A 22,141-nucleotide genomic window follows, 5' to 3' on the forward strand; every position below is an offset into this window, starting at 1 on the left:
ATTTACATATTACTATATTACACCAGGGCATCAGGATTTGGTGGGTTAGCTTAAGCCAGTTATCATCCCAGCTGGACGCCTCAGCCCCGTAAACACTATTTTGAAAAAGATGGATGTAGCTATAGCCTAGCATGGACCAGTGAAATGAATGGGGGCGGTACTACCTCCCTCTCTACAGTTTTACATAATACCTCCATGATTTGCCCTCCATATGCCCCATACCTCAAAAACAACTTGGACTCTGTGGTGGTGAGCACGTGCTTCTTGTAGCCTCCTGTGGCGTGATTGATGCGCGTGTCACAATCCAGGAGCCGGGGCTTGTAGCAGTACCAGGGCTCGCCGGAGTGCGGGTCCGTGTAGTTGCAGGGCGCCGGCTGGCTCGGTCCAGTGAGCAGGCACAGGTTGCAGATGGTGGTCTCGGACAGGAGGCCTGAGCGGAAGAGGCTCTTATAGTAGACGCGGTCGGGCTGCTCCTCGCGCAGGCGTCGCAGCACGGCCACCACCTCGCTCGAGTGCACCAGCATCACCTCCACCTGCGCAGGGCCCAGCCACAGCAGCGGCAGCTCCACGGTGTACAGGCCGTCCTGGTGGTCGGTGACGCGGCCCGAGGCGCCCGCACCCAGCTCGGGCGAGTAGATGCGCGCCAGCAGGAAGTCGCCGCCGTGCCTCTTGGGCTGGCCCAGGAAGTTCTGCATGTGGACCAGCACTTCCAGCTTGCCGCCCACGCGCCACACCGACTGGCCCGAGGCCCCTCTGCCACTGGCGGGCGGCTGAATCACGAAGAAGCTACGGGCCGGGTCGCTGCTGAAGCGGAGCGGCGGCGTGCCCGGCGTGGATGGCTCTGGCCAAGAGATGGACTCCAGGAGGTAGCGCTCCTCACGGGCCTCCTCGCTGGATGGCTCCTGGCCCAGGAAGGGGCAGTAAGTGTGGTTGTGGTCCAGGAGCAAGAAGGCTCCAGAGGGCTTGAAGGCCGAACTGATGTTGCTCTGGAGCTGGTAGAGAGAGGACATCGACTGGCAGTTCCACCTCTGTTTGAGTGGAAAGGGGGAGATGGAGGAGGAGGAGGGGAAAATAGACAGTGAGAATGGGGTGGGCAGTGAGAGAGTTGAGTGCACAAAAGCGGAAGGAAATCAGTGCATGAGATCAGCATGAGCTCTAAATAATACTAGCCTATTCTATAACCTCTAGCTTCCCCTTTTTCCATTGTCTAGATCAGAGGTTCCCAAACTGTGAGGCGCGCCTCCCCTGGGGGGCGGCAAATAATTTGAGGGGAGGTGCGGAAGGTTGATTCAAAAAAGGAGGAAAAACGTTTATTTCATGTTAGAACTTTGATGATCATTTGATCATTTTTCAATGATTATGTAATTGTCAACATTATAAAATCGAAATAAATCATAGAAGAGATGTATACTAAATCTTTGGGATAGTGGAAAGTATTATTGATCCCTATCCTGAGTGAGAATGTATTGTGCCAAACTTCATAACGTAATTTAGCAACAGTGCCGCCAGCCGAGCTAGCTGCAAGTTACCAGTGAACGGTAACTTGCAGCTTGGAGCTTGAGCTTGTACACGCAGCCTTACAACACTGTTTACAGCTCTTCGAGTCACGGTAAAATGTATTTTTTGGTACATAGCTAATTTAGATAAACTTATGGTATGGGTGCTTGCATTTCTTTAGGAATTCGCCGCCTTGGTTTGTATAGAAATTAATATGACAGATATACGTAAGAGGTTGGACATACGTGACGGTAATATGTGACGTTATGATAGCTAACTTAAAATGGACAGATTTGTCACATTTTATCGCTGCACGGCCTGAGCCTGATATGGGCAACAAAGCCAAACGTAGAAAATATGATGAAAACTCATTGCATTGCATAACATAACACCGATTTAAGTGGCTTAACTGAAGTGAATATCATTATTTGAAAATGATTGTCGGGGAGGGGGGGCTGGGGGCGCGGAGGTGTCACTGTTTTCAGAGGGGAGGCCCACATTGATGGAGTTTGGGAACCCATGGTCTAGATCACCTCTCTAATTTATTGCCATACAGTTTAATATGATAATTTCTTCTTTTATAATCAATTCAAACAATATATTTTCCCAGTTTGTGAGTGCTAAACTATTATGTGTGTCTTCTGTAAGTAATGCAACAGAACAGAACATGACAAAACTACCAAAATCAGTTTAATGAGTAACCATACAAATGTCTGTCTGTCTGTCTCTCTGCCTGACTGGTAACAGAAAAGCAAGTCTTTCCCGACCTCCAGTGTATGCATGTTCCGCAGGAGGAAGAGGATTCCTAACAGTGCGAGGACGAGGAAGATGGGGGCCAATTTGGACAGTTTCCCCCCATGACTGTGGCCATTCTCTGCCATCCCCCCACACGACATCACACCCACGCCAGTCAACAATGGGACTCCTTTACCCTGATCTGGGGGGACATCACATAACAAATGTAAAGAATCATTAACATTTTACTTAAAGGAGAATTCCGGTGTGATTTTGACCTAAAGTGTGTTGAAACATGATACCGAGTGTGAACGTACTGTATGTCTCATAGCTCACCTCGGCTTGTCCCCTGCAAATCTGGCGCTAGTTAGCCAATGCTACCAACAGTTTTTCGTTGCGGTGCCTCGGCCTCGCCATGCAAATAAATAACTGTTTTACACCATTTACGAGGCTCAAAGTAGCTCCATACTTCATTGGTAGACTTCCGAGGGCCTTGACATTTAAAACGAGATACTGTATTGAGAACTTTGATAAAGCACTGGTAGTTTATTTACAAGATGATTTATACAGACAGTACCTTATGGAATTTTACCTTTCGACACCATCTTGAATTTAGTCACGATAAGTCGAGCGATGAGTACAAACGAACAGGTATGATAAGGGATCAGATTCCAAAAATAATTCCGTGGAAATGCATGGATTCCAGTTGCTGCTACTGGAAGCAACTGAATCCAGGCATTTCCTGGTGGAGCTGGTGTCTTCAGCATGGGCAACTTAACCTTCTTGTCGTGATTGTTTTGCCGACAGGTGACACACCGCTTGATGATGTCTTTGGCCGTTGCTGTGAACTTTGGTGACCACCAGACCTGTATGAATCTGTTCCTCATCTTCTCCACTCCCACGTGTCCAAGTGAATGAATTTGCGCCGCCAGATATGGCAGAATTCTTTCTGGCCACTGTTCGTGTTCCAAACCTCCACAAGTTGTCATCATGGAGCTTCGCCGCATGTTCAATCCAAATCCACTTTTCTTTTCGGCTTGAGCTGTTCTGCATGTCTATGATGTTGGCCAAACTTTCCCGTTTTCCCTCTTCAGATGTTTCCTTTACCTTCTTTGTCACTCTCATCACGCATTTTTCATCGTCGTTTTCAAAAATGTTACAATGTTAGATCCGTCCGTGTTTCCATTTCTGTGTCCATTCTCGTTAGTCGTTTCGCTATCCCCTCCCTCTCTTTTTCTTGGGCTGTTCTTGACGCTGCATCCGCCATTGCATTGCCTCTTGCTTCAATCGTGTCTTGCCTTTACTTTGATCACTGCCAGTTCCTCTGGCAGCTGCATTGCATCCAACAATTCGAGTAGGGTCCGTCTGCGGCATGGGCGTGTCCGTCATTAAACAAGAACGCCCATTGGGCGTTCCTGGTACTGCAGCATCGACTACTCACGAAGAGCTTCAAGTGATGCTGGGTATGATGTCATTTCTTCTTCCTTTTCCTCAATTTCATCCCGTGTGTGCACCACTGTCTATGGTGTGCACAGAGAAGGTTTCTCGGTATTTTCCATTAATAAGATAATTTCCCCAGTTGCGGTCATTCAATGAGAGATGTCAGTAAGTTGACTATTGTTTGTTTTGACAACATTGGGGAAGTATTTCCATTTACCCTACATCGCTAAGCTGTTGTTTCGTCTTAATTGTATCAGAATTTGATAGTAAAAGCAACAAGTGTGGTTCGGTAATCTCATGTTATCTTGTTCATATTTTAGCATCTAGCCAGAAGAGAGCAACGTATAACTTAAAACTGTTTGTAGTTAGATGTTAGATTTTGCTGCGAAGACTTTGCCAAGTATTTTCCTGTGTAGCTGAAATCACAACTAATACTTATATGGACTGAAATGACCAGAGTACATTGTTAAGTTGGATGTTCATGTTCGTTAGCATCGTTGGAAAGAGTTTGTTGGTAAGAGTTAACGTGCTAGCTAGCATGGCAATGGCACACTATTACATTGGTGGATGTGAAGCTACGTTTTGGTGGCAGGTATAATTGTGGGTAAGTAGTCCCAGGAAAAAATTAACTGTAAAATTTCACAGTAAAACAATGAAATTTACAGTTCAACTTAAATTTGTTATAGTTCTACCATTGCCTTTACAGTTCGACCATGAATATATCATAACTTGACTATGAACTCTCCCATTACTATGAACTTCATGGTCGCATGTCTGATGTGGACTTTAAAGTTTACAGTTAATAAGTAAAGATGATGAGTGACTGCAAATTCCCCAACAGAGCTACCTCAAGATTTCAAGTCAACAAAAATGTTTAATGACTTTGGTTCTTTTTTTCATCACAAAATTGAAAATATTAGAGTTCACCACAGGCCTAGACAAAATGTAGCCTCCTTATCTGAATTTACTGCTATGATGGCCAAACCCTTGAAAAAACTGTGCTGCAACTTAGTTCATCTACAGTACCTGCTGTCTTGACGCTCTGCCTACAAACTTCTTTAAAAGTGTTTTCAGCTGTTTGGCATTTGAGCTTATGCAAATTGTGAACCATTCTCAGCTCAGGCATTTTCCCAGCAGCACTTAAGACTGCAGTTATAAAACCTCTCCTGTTGTGTTTGCGGTCAAATGTGACCGATTGACAATTCTTTTCTCTCAAAAATATTGTTACCTTATTCTGACTACCATGAGGCGCCATGACTTAATACAGGGCGTCTGAACACACAAAATAATCTTTGATAATTTTCATGACAATTTGAGTGTTTTATTTAACACCCATGTGTATTCCCGGTCTCAAATATGACCGGCCATTAGAAATGAATGGGTGAGAAAATGGTCAGTGTATAAAATTGAATCCAGACACATACTTGTTGATTAGATGGACTGTATGTGTGCTTCTGTACATTAAAACACCCTCACTCCCCCTCCTTGCTTCTATGCCAACCCCCACTGGAACCTTTCCCCAATAGAATCTTCCCCTTTCTGACTTGCATGAGCTCAGGTCAATGAGGCCTACAGGCCATAAATAGCAAATGGAAGTTCAATAGGTTATATCTATAATAGAACACACGTTCATACAAAGGTCTATCACAACATTAGATGATAATATATGTGCTGCTATGGATTTATAACAACTTTGGGTGCTGAGATATCATGCAAAACATGAGTACCTTGTCTCCCCCCACAGCACAGACAATTTCTAATCTTTAAAATCAGCCCCTACAAGATTCTTGGCAATTCTGACCTTTTGACGATCGAAACTATCTCAGCAACAGAGACATGAAACTGCCCCAACTGGTCCTTGACAATTCAAGAACTTCAGTGCATTCTCCTCCAAGCACTTTGGAATGCCTGGAGCCATAGTGCTCATGTCCCCAAATATGTTGCTGGATGCATTGTAAGCCATTCTAAGCTCTTACACACGCCAAAGCTGTTTTGTCATTCAAAATAGGGTATTGGTCTTCACAACTGAACGTAAATTGTGTGTGTGTGTGTGGGGGGGGGGGGGGGGGGGGGGGGGTCGTCGGTCCAGTAGTGGGCCGGTCCAGGAGAAAATTGCCAGGGCCGAATTTTGTTCCCAGTCCGACCCTGGATCCGACCCTAAACAAATAAAATTATTAATCGACAATGTGATGCTAGCAATTAACACCAACATGTCCATGTTATCAGTTCAGGATACACGATCATATGGCACAATGCTTGTGCTTTACATTACGTTTCGGAAGCAAACTGATTTCAGTTAAGACAGTTTGCTGGAATCATTCAGCTTTCAGGACGCCCTGCAGAAAACATCCTTGATGCCATTACCAAGTTCTACGCAGACCATGCGCTAAACATGAACAAAATGGTCATGTTTACTTCAGATGGTGCTTAAAGGTTGTATCAGCGATTACGGCTGAACTTCACTTCTGTTGATGTTCAAACAAAACAGAGAGCTAGCTCGCTACTCCCTCCAGTGCAATTGAAACTAAACCTAAACGCGCATCTCGTCGGTTATTGGTTGGAACACTTTATTTTGCCTTGGTTGCCAACACTTGTTGGTAGCAATTGTTTTTGTGTACAGATGTCGGAGCCTAGGCTGCCTACAGAGACGCGGTTTTGACGGCCTGCTTATGAGGCAGGCAGCTAGCGGATCGTTAGGAAAGATTAGATGAATATGATAATTTATGTTTGGGCCTTCTTTGTGCCTGAAATCGCTGATACAATGAAATTCAAATGACATCATGTTTTGTAGCCTAGTTTGTTGCAAACCACTCCAGTTTATAAATTGTTTATATAGGCTACCTTTAGGAAAAATGACACCATGTCAATTTAATAAGCCTATTATTGTTAAGCAGTTCCACTTAAATGTTGTACCTGCTGAGAAATGACTAAACACCTTGGATACTTTTATTTTATATATATATATATATATATATATATATATACTCATTATGATCATGTGTGATCATTATCAGTCATAACCAGTGAACCAGTCATAACCTCTCTAAACCTTATTGAAGTTCAACCAAAGATCCTTTAAGTTCAACTAAACTGACTGGTAAAACACCATCATTAAAATGTTCCACAAGTCCAACCATTATGAAGGATACTGAATAAATATCAACCTTTTTAGACATATTGATGCATTTTTGGCTATGGCTAACGCAGGCTCGTGGTCATTTTCGGCAGGTCGCGTGGTTGCGTATTGCTCACAGTGCTGACATGTGCGCTCAGAAAACAAAATATTTGCTCAGTGCTCAAAAAAATGAGAGGGAACATTGACTACCACATCACGGAAAAATATAAAAATATATATTTAAGAGGATCACGTCACTGCAAGAAAACATAGTACAATTTAAAATCTCATATTAATTGATATTAGCACAATCAAGATATGGTTCTTGGCAGGAAAACTAAGTTGCAGGCCTTTGCTGAGATACAAGACTATGTGTCAGATTGGATGGCAGTGAAATTACAATTGGGCAAATTTGAGAAAAAATTACAAAGAAAAATAGAGAAGTTGGAATTAGAGATCCGAGACAGGATTTTGAGAACAGAGATCGACAGACGTGATTTGGAGGAGCAACTCATGAAAGCGGAGGTGTTGCCAGAACAGAGTGGAATGAGGCGAAGAGGAGTAGTCTCAGAGGCCCACTCAATGGGGAGGAGCCAACTCCTCCCATATACACCGGAACCAAGTCATTGAGAGACCTCAGACCCATTAGACCAGCCTCAGACGAGTCCAGGAAGTGACGTCAATTCCATAAATAAGTACATAATTTACTTTACTCTTTATGGAGAATACAGCTGGAAAAACGTGTTTTCTTTTACAGTTCATGGAAAAAATAGTCACATTAGGTAGAAGCTTTTTATTATGGAAGGAGCTCGTGACTCACGCATAGGTAATCACGGCAGATATTGCGCAAAATATTGGTTTATGGCTATCGTTTAGGTGTCCTTCCTATTCATTTACATGAACATGATGACTGACTAAAAAAATGACTATGATGTTTAAAGGGACACCAGGCAACGTTTTCGTGTTAATTATAGTCCAAGAGCATTAGCTCAAAATTGAGTCAAACCCGGAACAAATTAGTAACAAGCTGAATTTTTCAGGATATGTTCAGAATACCTTTAGGAATAACATACTAAAAGTCCCCGTGAATCCCCCTTGTGCTTTCTGAGATATTCAAGATGGCGTCCAAAATTGCCGCTATTTGGAAATTTTTCCGTATCTCAGGCTTAAAACATAATACAAATGCAATAAAAATGTTTAAATATAAGTTTTCTCATACAAGGAATCCAAATTCACCATTGACACACTGCTAAAATTAAAGTTAACCAAGATTACAAGGTCAATGTGACACAAAATGTACATAGTGTACCCATTAAGCCCAGGCACCATTTAAGCCCATTTGTAACTTTGTCATTTTTTAGAAAAAGAGGGGCCTGTCTAATGCTATTCATTATTTTGTCTAATCACACTATGTCTTTATTATGTTAGTTTTTATTTGGCACCAATCATATTTGTCAATATTGAATAAGGCTCACTTACATCTGTGCAGTCTCAAGGAGGCTCAGACAAAGTCGCTTCAAAACTTTGGTGTTTTCGAACCCCTCAGATAGAGCCTCTTTTCAATTATTTTCAGCCACTGACTAAGTATGTAGATTCATATTATGTAAATTGGGAGATTATTGTTTGTTTTGTGTGTATAAACAGGTAGTTCAGTGTCATTTTTTACCATTTGGCTTTATGTAGAAAGATGAGTTATGCTAGTTAGCGCAGTGAGCAACCCATTGTCAATAGTCAATACATGTAGCCCTACTGATAGATATGTAACAGGAGTATTTTGCTCTCCATAAATATCCTCTGCGTTGTGTTTGTAAAAGAAAAGTTGAAATAATGCAACGTGACGTTCGAACTGGGTCTTACTGAATTTGTTTATTTTCGTACACAGGCTATCACATTCAGGTGCTCCTGTTGCGTGAAATCTGACAAGCCAGCCTGGGGTAGTGGGACACTTAGTTAAAAGTTAATTTTCGCGGAGCATAGCCCCACGTCACACCTACACCACACCCCCTTACCCTTAGATTCCCGTGGGAAAATAAAGAAAATACAAAAACTCCAAAAAGAAAAGCACAACTCATGTGGGGAAATTCAGGGAAACAACATTAACCCTGCTACAGATACACTGCTTAAGGATTAAAAATGTTGAGTGTACAAACTATATGTTTTCTGATTCATTTTACAAAAATATAATAAGGATTTGGATGGGTGGGGATGGAACATAAAAAATGCCTTTTTCCAAGGTGGGCTGAAATGGTACAGTGACCCAAAAAACAGCTAGCGTAAGCTAAGTTAAAATAAGAATTCCTTGTTAATTCAGAGAGTTTGGCAAAAAAGGAATAACTATGATGGCAAGTTTTAAAGCATATTTAGGCTACAGGCATTTCTGTATGCATTTGATCATGTTTATAAACCATCTTAATGTCTATGAAAAATATGTGAACTTAGAAGGTTCAAATCTCTCATGTCGTGAGCGACAAAAACAACAGATTGATTATTTAGCAGCTGCATTTTACCAATTTCTGATGATGAGGATGATGACTGAAGTGATTTATTATTATGAAATGTCTCCATTCAATAAACTAATGATGAACTTGACTTACTTACCCTAAAAAACATATATTTTGACCTTTTAATTACATTTGTATCAGGTTTTAAGCCTGAGATACGGAAAAATCTCCAAATGGCGGCCATTTTGGACGCCATCTTGAATATCTCAGAGAGCACAAGGGGGATTCACGGGGACTTTTAGTATGTCATTCCTAAAGGTATTCTGAACATATCCTGAAAAATTCAGCTTGTTACTAATTTGTTCCGGGTGTAACCCTATTACTACTGGACTATTACTCATCTTCGTAAATCGGTATATGGTTAAATGACTCATTACAGGGCGAATGAAGACTCTCTCGCCCGCCCCTACTGCCTGTAGGAAAAATATCCCGCTTGCAAGTTCAGTGTATCCTACCCGCCGACCGAAGCAGGATCAATTACATCCTCAGAGGCAGGCTACTAAACGCTAGCGATTGTTGCAAACGTGTGTATAATGGCAGAGCCGGCGAAAAAGCTGCGAAAACCCTTGACGGAAGATGCAAAGAAAAGAAAAAGAGCTTCAGACCGAGCGAAGGGGGAGTTTCGTAGAGAAAAAGCATCAGGCTTGCCTGGTGTCCCTTTAATAAACCATTGTAGGCATACAAGTTATCATTATATCACATCAAGTGTTTTCTGTAGGCTAGGCTACTGTGTGACATGCTTTACACTAGGCTACAGCATATAAATCAACAAGGCTATCAACACGTTTGCAGTATCACTGTTGCAGAAATCACATACAAGAAGGCATCCTCTTGATTGTTTGTACATTTTTGCACATTCCAACATAAGGAAGCAGCATGAGGAAACTTGTCGGTTTTCCGCCTTATTTTCTAACTACTTTTACGAGTCTGCAGTATCACTGAGGGTCTGGGGTCCCTTTGTTATGATGCACTTCCTGCGACGCGGTATTTGTCTCTAAACGACTTAACTCCCTCTCCTAGTGTGGGCGGGGGTCGCAACAGGCAACAAAAGCACCCGCCTCAATCCGACTCTGCCTGACTTGGACTCAACAGCGCCATATGCCATGGTGGAGACATCTAGAAGTGCAGTGGACATTGATAAAGACAGCTTCATTGGACAGAATGCTGCTGTTATGGGAACCCCACACGGGCCAAGAAACAGCAGCCCACCTGACCAACAGCCAGCAGATGACACAAAACAAATCATTCTGGCCCCATCAGCAGCCACTGCTTTCTACAATCCACAAAGACAAGCAATAACGTCTGCAACCAACCATCATCAAACTGTTCCACTCCAGGGGGTCATTTCTAGAAAAGTTAGCAACGACGTTGCTCAACCACCATGGTACGACGCAACTTGCGACCAAACAAGACACTGTTACACCTGTTTCCAGAAAGCATCGTACCTGTGTCGCAATTCGCTACCTCCGACGTTCGAACACCATAGTTCCAACAACGTTGTTGATGATGCAGCGATACATATCATTGGTGGAAACAGTGGCAACGTGTAATACCCCACCCCCTAGAAATGTTCTGTCACGGCCTATGTCGACATGTTTCTAATCTAAACCGAGTGATTAATGCTGGTATTGTCATTGCCATCAGCCAAAACCTAAACCTATTGCAAGCATATAAAACAGTTAACTTAAGCAGACCAATATGAGTCATTATTTGTGTTAAATATCTGTGTTGGAAAAAATATATAGCCTGGACAAATACCTGGGTATCCCATAGGTTATCAACTGTCTCGTGGCTTAACGGCAGCGCGTTGGTGCACTGCGCGCTCGGCCGGAGTTCGCATCCTATCTCTTCTTTTCATCTCTGAGTAAGAGTAGGCCTACGAGACACAACAATAGGTTTTGACCATACATATTTATGTATATAGTTACTCTACATCGAGAGACCATAGGTACAATACATCAGTCAAAAACAATTGAATCTACGTGTCACACTAGTTCACCTGCAGGTAGCGAGAAGCAAGAGGACAATCTCACATTATAAGAAAATCGAACCTACAACGTTGGGATAATAAGTCATCTGCTTTAGCCACTACACCATTTAACACTGCTGTTTTTAGGGACTGTGAAGATTATAATACTAAAATCAAGGCAATACTTTAATTAACATAAATAGCAAGAATGAGCCAAGTAGGGGAGCAGTGTCTTAATCAAAATTAAGCTACAGGATAGATCAATCATTGAGTCACGAGATAAACATCCACTTCGCAAATTTTGGTTAGGCGGTTGTGATTTTTGGTTAGGCGCTCCGGACACCAACAGGAACTACCAAGGAACGACACAAGTGCGACTGCCTAGGGGCAGTAGTTCAAACGACCAAACTTTGCGTCCTTGTTTGCGATTGAGAGTTCGAACTACCCTTTCTAGAAACACCAAATCCAAGAATGATGGAGCGTACTACCAAGGTTGCGACGCAAGTTAGCAAACGATGCTTTCTGGAAACGACCCCCAGTATGGCTATCCAGAGCCACTAGCCATAGCTTCAGTACCCCCTCCTCCTCCATTGTTGTTACCAATGTCACTGGCTACAAGCCCTTACCCACCTCACCCACCTGTCAACTCTTTCCTCCCTTATTAACTGTAAACTTTACCTCATAATTGTAAACCTCATAATTATGAAGACCTCAGTCTGACTATAAACAAATTGCAGTCACTCATCATCTTTACTTATTAACTGTAAACTTTAAAGTCCGCATCAGACGTGCGACCATGAAGTTCATAGTAATGGGAGAGTTCATAGTCAAGTTATGATAGATTCATGGTTGAACTGTAAAGGCAATGGTAGAACTATAACAAATTTAAGTTGAACTGTAAATTTCACTGTTTTACTGTGAAATTTTACAGTTCATTTTTTCCTGGGTATTTATGTATATAGTTACTCTACATCGAGAGACCATAGGAAGCCTACAAGACATCAGTCAAAAACAATTGAATCTACGTGTCACACTAGTTCACCTGCAGGTAGCGAGAAGCAAGAGGACAATCTCACATCATAAGAAAATCGAACCTATACAATGTTGGGATAATAAGTCATCTGCTTTAGCCACTACACCATTTATCACTGCTGTTGTAAGGGTCTGTGAAGATTATAATGCTAAAAGCAAGGCAATACTTGAATTAACAAATAGCAAGAATGAGCCAAGTAGGGGAATCAGTGTCTTAATCAAAATTAAGTTACAGGATAGATAGATCAATCATTGAGTCATTGTCACGAGATAAACATCCACTTCGCAATTTTTGGTTAGGCGGTTGTGATTTTTGGTTAGGCACTCCGGACACCAACAGGAACTACCAAGGAACGACACAAGTGCGACTGCCTAGGGGCAGTAGTTCAAAAGACCAAACTTTGTGTCCTTGTTTGCGATTGAGAGTTCGAACTACCCTTTCTAGAAACACCAAATCCAAGAACGATGGAGCGAAGTTAGCAAACGATGCTTTCTAGAAACGACCCCCTGGTCTGAAGTATAAGTAAGTATAAGTATAAGTATACTCTTTTGATTCCTTGAGGGAAATTTGGTCTCTGCATTTATCCCAATCCGTGAATTAGTGAAACACACTCAGCACACAGTGAACACACAGTGAGGTGAAGCACACACTAATCCCGGCGCAGTGAGCTGCCTGCAACAACAGCAGCGCTCGGGGAGCAGTGAGGGGTTAGGATCCTTGCTCAAGGGCACTTCAGCCATGCCTACTGGTCGGGGTTCAAACCGGCAACCCTCCGGTTACAAGTCCGAAGCGCTAACCAATAGGCCTCGGCTGCCCAATTGGAAGCTTTGTCAGTCGTTTTGGATAAGCATCAGCTAGCGGTCCCCAACCACCGGGCCGCTGCCCGGTACCGGGCCGCAGGACATTCCTAACCGGGCCGTAGCCTACGACATGAGTTTTTTTTAAAAATGCATGCAAACTAAACTAAATTTAATTCGCAATAATGTCACGTTTTTACATTGCATAGGCCTATATGCAGTTGTTTGATTGCACGCATGTTTGCATTTTGCAAGGTCTATTTTCTTACGTCTGTCTGTCCCGCCTTCAACACTTTTACATACAGTATTGCCTTCAGCGCTGCAGCCTCAGGTCAGCTCACTTCACTTGTTCAGTTCTTGGCGAACGGTAGTGTCACATAAAGTTAGCTAAGCTGCTAGAATGAGCAACAAAAAACAAGCATCTTTAGCAGGTCACTGGCCAGAGTGTTTGAGTTGCGAGAGCCGCTGCAGAGATTTCTTACAGAAAAAAAGTCACCGTTAGCTGCACATTTTAGTGAATGTTTTAGGTGTCAAAACTCGCTTACCTGTGTGACATATTCGGGTTGCTTAATGACCTCAACCTGTCACTCCAGGGGAGAATGACTACTGTCTTTAAACTGACAGATAAAGTCGCTGCATTTAAAGCCAAGCTTGATTTGTGGGGACGACGAGTGGACCGGGGTGTATTTGATATGTTCCAAACAGTAGTGCGGGTTTTGGGAGAGACTGAGGCAGGGCCCTTTCTCTCGCAGCTGGTGCGCGATCACCTTGTTGCGCTTTCAAATGAGTTTGATCGTTACTTCCCATCCTCCAAAGATCCACGGCAAACCAATGAGTGGGTCCGCAACCCATTTGTCAATATCCCGAATAGTCCTAACTTGTCAGCGCAGGAGGAAGAGCAGTTGATCGAAATTGCAAATGACAGTGGTCTTAAGAGTGTGTATAAGGAAACCTCTCTGGCGGGTTTTTGGATCAAAACCAAAGCAGAATATCCCGAGATAGCCATAAAAGCGCTGAAAACGTTTCCCACCACTTATGTATGCGAGGCCGGGTTTTCGGCAATGACTGCAACTAAGACCAAATTGCGCAATCGACTGGACATTTCAAACACACTGAGGGTGTCACTGTCTTCCATCACCCCCAGATGGAAGCTTCTTGTTGCAGGGAAACAAGCAGGGCTCCCACTGATTATATCGTAATGCACGTTTAGTTCCCATGTTTTTCCCGCTGTTGTTGCAGGTACTGTAGGCTATATTCTGAGTTGAAGGTTATCTGTGCAACTTGTTATTGTGATGAAATGCATTAAACACCACATGAGTGACTCACTATGTTAGCAATAAAAATTATGGTTGTGTTTTGATTAGAATTTCCGAGTTTATTACATGTTAACTGTAATCATGTTCCCATTAAATATGTTAATAAACTATAGTATGGCTTCTTTAATGCTCAAACATGTATTTAGAGAACACTTTTATTTTGTTTTAGTGATTACTTTTGAAATCAACCCAATTTAGGTAAAAATAAGCAAAAGAAAATCGCTATTTTATGTAGCTTAGATCTCAGAATTGAGCTTGGTAAACAAAATATTCAGAATCAGCACCCTCAAATTAGGTAAGAAGGGTGGTTCCCCAACTTTTCCTCAAATTTGCCGTCAGAAGTTCTCTTCTGTGAAGCTGCTCACGACGGAGTATTAGGGCCACAAATGAAGACAAAAAATATTTTTGCCATGGCGACATTAAACTCGACATTTCGAGAATAAAGTTGAAATGTCATGTCGACTTTGATCTCGATGTGTCGACTTTAAAGTCGCCATGTCGACATTAAAGTCGACATTTCGAGAATAAAGTTGAAATAGCATATCTACTTTAATCTCGACGTGTCGACTTTAAAGTCGACATGCTGACATTAAACTCGAAATAAAGTTTAAACATAACCTACAGTTTAAGCTATGTAGCCTACACTAACACACAATATGTGACATGAATAATAGGCCTACTTTAAATAGGTGTTATTTCAGATAGATTGCTAGATTGCAGATATTCAGATAGATTGCGTCTTCTCATTGCCGTTATCGTGAAGCGCTGTATCTCGCGGTTATACCATGCACTATTATATAGCTAGAATAATACATGTTCCCAATGATATAATGTTTTTATAGTAGGCTACAAAATGTTATTAAGTGTGCTTGCTGAAAGCAGCACACTTATTGTTCTTCTTAAGTTTTATTATTCCCGTCTCCCTAATTTTTTGTCAGCTCTAGCGCCTAGGCCCTTTGAGACAGAGACACCGTTCCAACTTTAAAACGTCCGGTCAGTACCGGTGTAAGTTGGTCGCGAAGATGACGTCAGGTGGGCGTGTCGTTCGTCCGCCATATTGGATTGAACAGAAAGCGAAACTAAATTTTCACAGGTCACAAATTTGGTCCGAACGCCACGAAACTTGACGTACATTATCCTTGGACCAAGCCTCACAAAAGTTACCGGAAGGATTTTTGATTTTCGAAAGCGTTTGCCCGTCACAGCCAAACGAAATCGGCAGCGAAGCTCCAAAACAGGAAGTCGTCCATATCTCAGGAACACTGTCACATATCGATACCAAATTTTGTATATGAACTGGGGACTCCAGTGTGAGGGTGCATAAGCTAAAAAAAAAAGAGAAATATTCCAAAAGTTTCCATCATTTGGCAAAACACCCACAGGTATTTGGTAACTCTCACCATTCACCTTTTCACCATTCACCTTCTATCACAATGCCTTCCAAGTATGCTCAATGTCTCTGGGCAGCCACAATGTCTCCAGGCAACCTTGCCCAATCATGAAATCCTTGCTCTGCCATGGGATAGTATGGACTTACGAACTGAAATAGCAAGGAGAACAGTAGCTATATATAGCTTACATAATAGAGTTGTTTTCACATTGACGGTATTCAAATTACATTTTTCATTATTGTTAAATATCATGATGGAAGAGTATTATTAAAAATGTTACAAGTATGCAAATGCATATGTTTACGGGCATTTAGGTTTTACTGTGTTGTTTTGTTGTAAAGACATGCAAGGCATTCTGGGCCGTAATGAACAGTGGTCAGCAGCACTCCATAGGCTACGTATTAATATGAATAGGTGTTTCTGTAAACCTAGGGACAATAAACAGCTATCTCTTTTACAAAAACGAGTTGGTAATCGCTCATTGAAGAGGGAACTATGATAAAAAGATTGTTTTCCTAAAAGCATGGAGTTGACGAAAGAATAAACAAGCAATGTCACGTTAATGTTAAATAGCCTAATGCTAGGTGGCAACTTGTATTACATTTCACTGAATACGTGTGAGGTTCACAAGTAAGGAAGGTGCAAATATTATGTAATTTATCATGGGAAATTATTGGAAATGTTATTTCTTGTTTATTCTAATTGCAAACTACACACATCCATTCGTAATCACACGTACACATTTAATACTGGAAGACTGTCTATTCGTTTATTTGATGTTGCTTAGCAACGGGGACAGACTTCAGAGCAAAGATTCTAGAACAGAGCTTCAGAGAGACATGTTTTGAGTTCGTAGGCTACCTAAAATATCGGTTTCCATGTGTATGTGCTGGATGGTGTGCTTCCTTTATGAAAGTAAGTGTTTTATACAGTTAACGTTACAGACATAATGAGTCATGTTGTAGTGGTCCACATAAATGTGCCCCTTCTGTTATTAGAATGCTAAGCGGAGATTTCATTCATTTCGTGTGTGGCTAGAAACTAGCTAGCTAGGTCATAGGGAGAAGAGGTTGCTGTAACGTTATGAGATTTATGTTGCTTAGTGTAATGCCATGGTCATAGAGCATCACAGTCCCGCCCCTCCTCCGAGAGAGCTTAGTTTCCGGAAGTAAATTTCCCATTCATTTCTCCCATTGACGTTTTGGAAAAATCCGTATCTAAAGAGTTTTAGAGCATGTCTTAGGCTAATCAGCTACGGCGTAACTCATAAGCATACAACATATCATTTCGAGTGAAAAAACGAATAGAAAGTCCAAAAAAAGTCAAAGGTACAAGACTGTGTACATATTTTCATTTCCGAGCGAAGGAACTACTCATCCCATAAACCACCGGGCCTCACTGAAAAATATATAAGCAGCACGAACCAGCGCGAAATATTAATTTCCAACCGGCGACAGCAGCGAACCATCTCCTCCAAACAATGATTTTTATATAGTTAATAGCAGTTATTTCAGGAGTAATCGTGTAAATAATAGTGTTTTGGTATTGAATGTTATACCATCGTGTATTTTATATCGTGTGTGTGAAAGCGGTTAACTTTAACGTTAGCAACATTGTGCAGTGCTTCGTATCTGACTGCCATCCTGATGCATGGACCGGTGCATGGTCTGCTCTTGGACCACCATATTCAGTTTATTAACTTGAATTATTACACAAAATGTCCATTAAATGTACGAAGAAGTATTTCTAGGTTAATGATTGATATAGCTCGTACAGTATGAAGGCTACAGTAGCCTAGCTAATGTTAACTAGCATTACCAACCTCCCTGCAAAACTCACCACACAACTTCGTAGGTTTGATAGGTCTTGTTCCTCATGCTGGCCCATACAAAACCCACAAGCTGACCCTCGACACACAACAGTCAATAATGTGACCCAATTTAAAGTGGTTTTCACCCCTTTGGACACTCTTGATTTCGTCCTTGAAACTGAAATATTCACTGGCCGGGGGCATGGACGGTTTGCTAACCATTTTACTGCAGTGTCTACCCGGTGGTAGCATCCAGCTTTGCTATCAGCTAGCTAGCTAGTTCAAAGGTTTAAGTTCTTAATGGGGATATACAGGGCTTTTTATGCCTCGTCTAAGTTGATGTTTCATTAAACAACAATTCATGTTCATAGAAACAACAAGGTCACTAAAACATAATATATTTCATACCTGTGTTGCAGCATGTAGGCTAATGTTAGCAGCATTATAATGACATTCTAATGTCTGAAAGGCTAATGATTAGCTAGCCTATCGGCTACCTGAAAAGTTAAGTGTTCAAACTAGCATTTACAGTGTTCTATTTGATGGTGTATTGGCCCTGACTAAGTTCGTGTGATATATAAACCACAATCCTTGTTGATACAAGTACCAATGTTCGTCTAGAAAGTTTTTATTCACATTAAGATTTTCGCCATAGGCAGTAAAAGACTCCGCCATCTTGTCAATAATTTTCGCTGATTCAAGTTTCAAACTATGACTGAACGGCCTTTCCACCAATCAGAAGCATCACTGTGGGATTGTGGGATTGTTCAGGATTGTGGGTAATGAAGTACTTATCCAAGACATCGCGAATAAAAGACATTTATCTCAAAACGAGGTTAGTGCCCTGTGAACTTTTGGCGTCTATATGAGCATACACAATCGCTTAGTACAGCCGTTTTGAGTCTACCATGTGCAGTTAAGTTTTTATGGCTTATACCCGAATTGTCAATGGAGAAATTGCATTGAATTCTTACTTCCGGAAACTCCTGTGGGCGGGACTGTGATGCTCTATTTGATATGAGATGCTTGTACTCGTAACTTCGTCACTCGTAACTTTAGGACTCCTTTTTTTACTAAGAGTAATTCAGGAAGCATTTTAGCCCTAAAAGTAGCGCCTGAGTCTGTGACAGCTTAAGCGAGGACTCCTAATAAGACCGATTCACAAACAATGTTTTGTGGTGGCATTTCACGTCGCGATGTTTTGAAATGCGTCTAACAATCACGAGGGAACAATTTTGCATTGTAGGCATAACTAAGGGATGCAGTAACACCACCAACAACAACCAAAACTTGCCTACTCATTGTTTACATGTACATTAAATGTAATGTTTCATTGTGAATCAAATTAAAAGATTCTCCTCTTTGCAAACGTTGGCATAGGCATATGGTGACAGATTAATTTAATAATGTTGCTGCGTGAATCATGGTAAGCGCGAATGAAGTGGCCACTTCTTAATAGGAGTCACTGTATGGAAGTAGGCTAAGTAAAATAGAGATGTTTAAAATAAGATAAAGTTAGGATATGCCCGCTTGACAACGGCAGAGATAACTGGCCTTTGGCCATAGCAACCATCCATTTAGAACGACTGGCCTTCATAGCAACCAAGGATCTTAGCTGTGATTCATGTAGCTACAGTATGCATACAATGTGATGCAAAGTATCGAAAGGTGATGAAATATACAGAGACAGATCAAGAAATATAGTGCAATGTAGACAGTAGTATACAGTTGATTTACAGAAGGTGGTTTAGAGTAATATGAATTAAATATAAATATGTGCAGTGTATTAGCAGTTATCTCATACAATAAGTAGAATAATGTATATAGTAGTAACATTATAATAGTAGAAATAATAATATAGATATACAGTGTATTAACAGAATATAATAAAACAGAATAAATATGGATATTCAATATGACAAATATATAACAGATATGTACATAACATACAGCTATGTGCAGTGTGGAAACAGTGTCATTGTAGTGCAGAAACAACATTATAAGAGTAGTAAGAATAAGTTTATGTGCAGGATGAATAGTATAAAGATCAGTAGAATAACTGTATAAATGTAATTACAGTAGGCCTATGTACATTTGTAAATAAATAGAAAACTATGGGTGAGAGGGATAAATTAATTTTATTTAATCGTAAAAGTAAATTGCATTCAATTAAATTGCAATTAAAAATCTTTCCAGTAGGCTTTAATGTCACGCAAAAAGTACAACCAAAGCTAAGCTTGATCAACTAGAACGTCTAAAGAACCAGAACTTGAGTGTAGTTTTTTGCTGGGTCCCAGGCCATGTTGGTCTGAGGGGAAATGAGAAAGCGGACAGTGCTGCTAAGCAAGCCCTCAATGAAGAAGTCACAGAATGTCAAATCCCTGCCCCAGACCTTAAACCTACTGAACTCTTACATCTCAGATAAGTGGCAATCTGAATGGGATTAATGTACCAACAACAAGCAAGGAATGTGAATTTTGGCACATTTTCATGATCCACTGGGTCGTTATGGGCCACACAAAATACGGTGTTGCTAAAATTACTCCTATTGTGGCTATTAGAGACATGCGTTCATGAGTATCCAGCTACATTCAATGAGTTAAGTAAAATACATTCACACACACAAAAAAAAACATCACTAATGTTGTGGACATTCCTTTATTCTGAGATACATCAATAGGCTCTCAAAACAATCCCAAACAGACATAAGGTCTTTATAGAGCAAATCCATATAGATTATTTGTCAAATAAACCAGTAAAACAGAATTAGGAGATGGACTATATAACATTCACACTCATAGCTCATATTTTTAAAATAAATCAGTGAAAAAGTATCCTGACAAACAAGCAGCATTTTAATGCCTTAGTCATATTTCATAATTTCAAATTTTTCTCTAGGTTACCTGATAGCCCAGTTTGAGAGGTGCAAGACGCATGACATGGGCGGACTGGCCATCTGGCATACCGGGCATTTTCCCGGTGGGCCGACGAACCTTTTGGGCCGATAGAATATAATTTAATTATTTTGGCCAACGATCGGCCCAAACGAAGGACAATCAGCGGCCCATTGGTTACATTTCAATATTGACACTGGACTGATCCAATAACAGCTCACGTCAGGCCCCACCCCTTCCATTTTGGTTCAGAGCCAGGATTCTGTGAGCGCATCAAAAGTTAATCGAAGTTGCCTACTGTACACGAAATTGCGGCGGGTGCCGGTAGTGACAATTGTGCAAAATGAACACCAATGTAGAAGCTTCAATACAATATAGCAAGTAGGCTAGCATATGTCACCAACATGTTGAAGTTTGTTGAGTTTGAACGAGGATATACAGAGCAAGGGACAGTGAGCAGGTAGTGGACAGTGCAAGCCTATAGTTGAGGCTACATGATAAGAACTCAGTGGTGGAGCAGGTAGGCTGTGACATGCCATGCTGACTATGATGATTATGATGACTTATTAATTGCGATAATGTAATGATATGGTTGCCTAATGATAACATAGTAAAGCCGTGCTGTGATTATGATAACAAATAGCGCAACTTACATTTTCTAAATGAATGATTTGCAAACCCGGACAGCAAAATAGTGTCAAATCGACGTTAATTGATGGTCAGATTGATCAGTTTCCGTCAGACGCCCAAAATTCAACATCGATGGCATGAGTGGTGGTTCTATCTTGGGAGGGTTATCATGGTAAAGAAGGGATAAAAGACTGTAGACTGACGGAAATGTAGGTTACAAAACGTCACGTCATGCACAAGCCAACTAAGCTATATATATAACCTATAGGCCTAGGCTACTGTCAGACACTAAAGACAATTAGTTCATGTAGCTGTACTGTTCCAAAATGTACCAGCAATGTAGGTAGGAAGTATAGCCTACAGGAATAAAATATTTCCAGCAACAGCCCTGTTTATTTTGTGTTGTTTCAGTTGTCCTACAGTGATAACTGGTATGTCTAAGACAATCTGGGTAATTTAACTCTTTACACATAGGCTTCAGTAATTTTTGGTGCTGCTGTTAATTGTAGCCCATTGAATAATTTGAAATTATACTTTGAATTCAAGCAGAAACTCTTCTTTAATAATTGCTTTTTAGTCTACTTGAATATGGAGATCATATGCTTCATGCCTACCTCTGATCAGTCAGAGAGATAACCAATGAGGCTTCAGTGTTCCATGACAGTTGAAAAAATATGCATATTTAAGGGTAATGCAAAGATTTTCTATTTAATTAGGTGTGCCCGACCGATTTGAGGGCCGCTTGGGCCAAATATGCCAGGGCCGATTTTTGGTGCCAGTCCGCCCCTGCCACTGCTCCAACACTGAAAGGCACTGTTAGAATGCTTGGATCAAGCCAGGTTCAGCATAGCGTATGTCACTGTCTGCTCACGTTGGTGACCGGACCAGGGCAAGCACACTTTCGCAGTTCCCGCCGGAAATGCAGTCTAGTTTCACTCTGTTTTACGTGGGTAAGGCCACCGCACATCCAAATAACTGCCCTTGACCCACAGGCCGTCACTCTCATATAGCCT

General features: G+C 41.3%; 1 protein-coding gene across 1 annotated transcript in view; it reads right to left on the reverse strand.

Moving 5' to 3' along the window:
- The window catches only part of LOC143142570 (NXPE family member 3-like), a 32,385-nt gene extending 21,026 nt beyond the window's left edge, over positions 1 to 11,359 (reverse strand). Inside the window, exons 1-3 of the mRNA XM_076303540.1 lie at positions 11,047 to 11,359; positions 2,265 to 2,434; positions 223 to 1,028 (exon numbers count right to left, since the gene is read on the reverse strand). Coding sequence (XP_076159655.1) covers positions 223 to 1,028; positions 2,265 to 2,434; positions 11,047 to 11,059 — 989 coding nt within the window. The 5' untranslated portion in view covers positions 11,060 to 11,359. The remainder of the gene's footprint in view (positions 1 to 222; positions 1,029 to 2,264; positions 2,435 to 11,046) is intronic.
- Positions 11,360 to 22,141: the final 10,782 nt, after the last annotated feature.

The sequence above is a fragment of the Alosa pseudoharengus genome, unplaced genomic scaffold (assembly GCF_046254945.1).
Source record: "Alosa pseudoharengus isolate Yale_2024_CS ecotype anadromous, Long Island Sound unplaced genomic scaffold, YU_APseudo_1.1 YU_APseudo_1.1_scf_24, whole genome shotgun sequence".
Classification (NCBI taxonomy): domain Eukaryota; kingdom Metazoa; phylum Chordata; class Actinopteri; order Clupeiformes; family Clupeidae; genus Alosa; species Alosa pseudoharengus.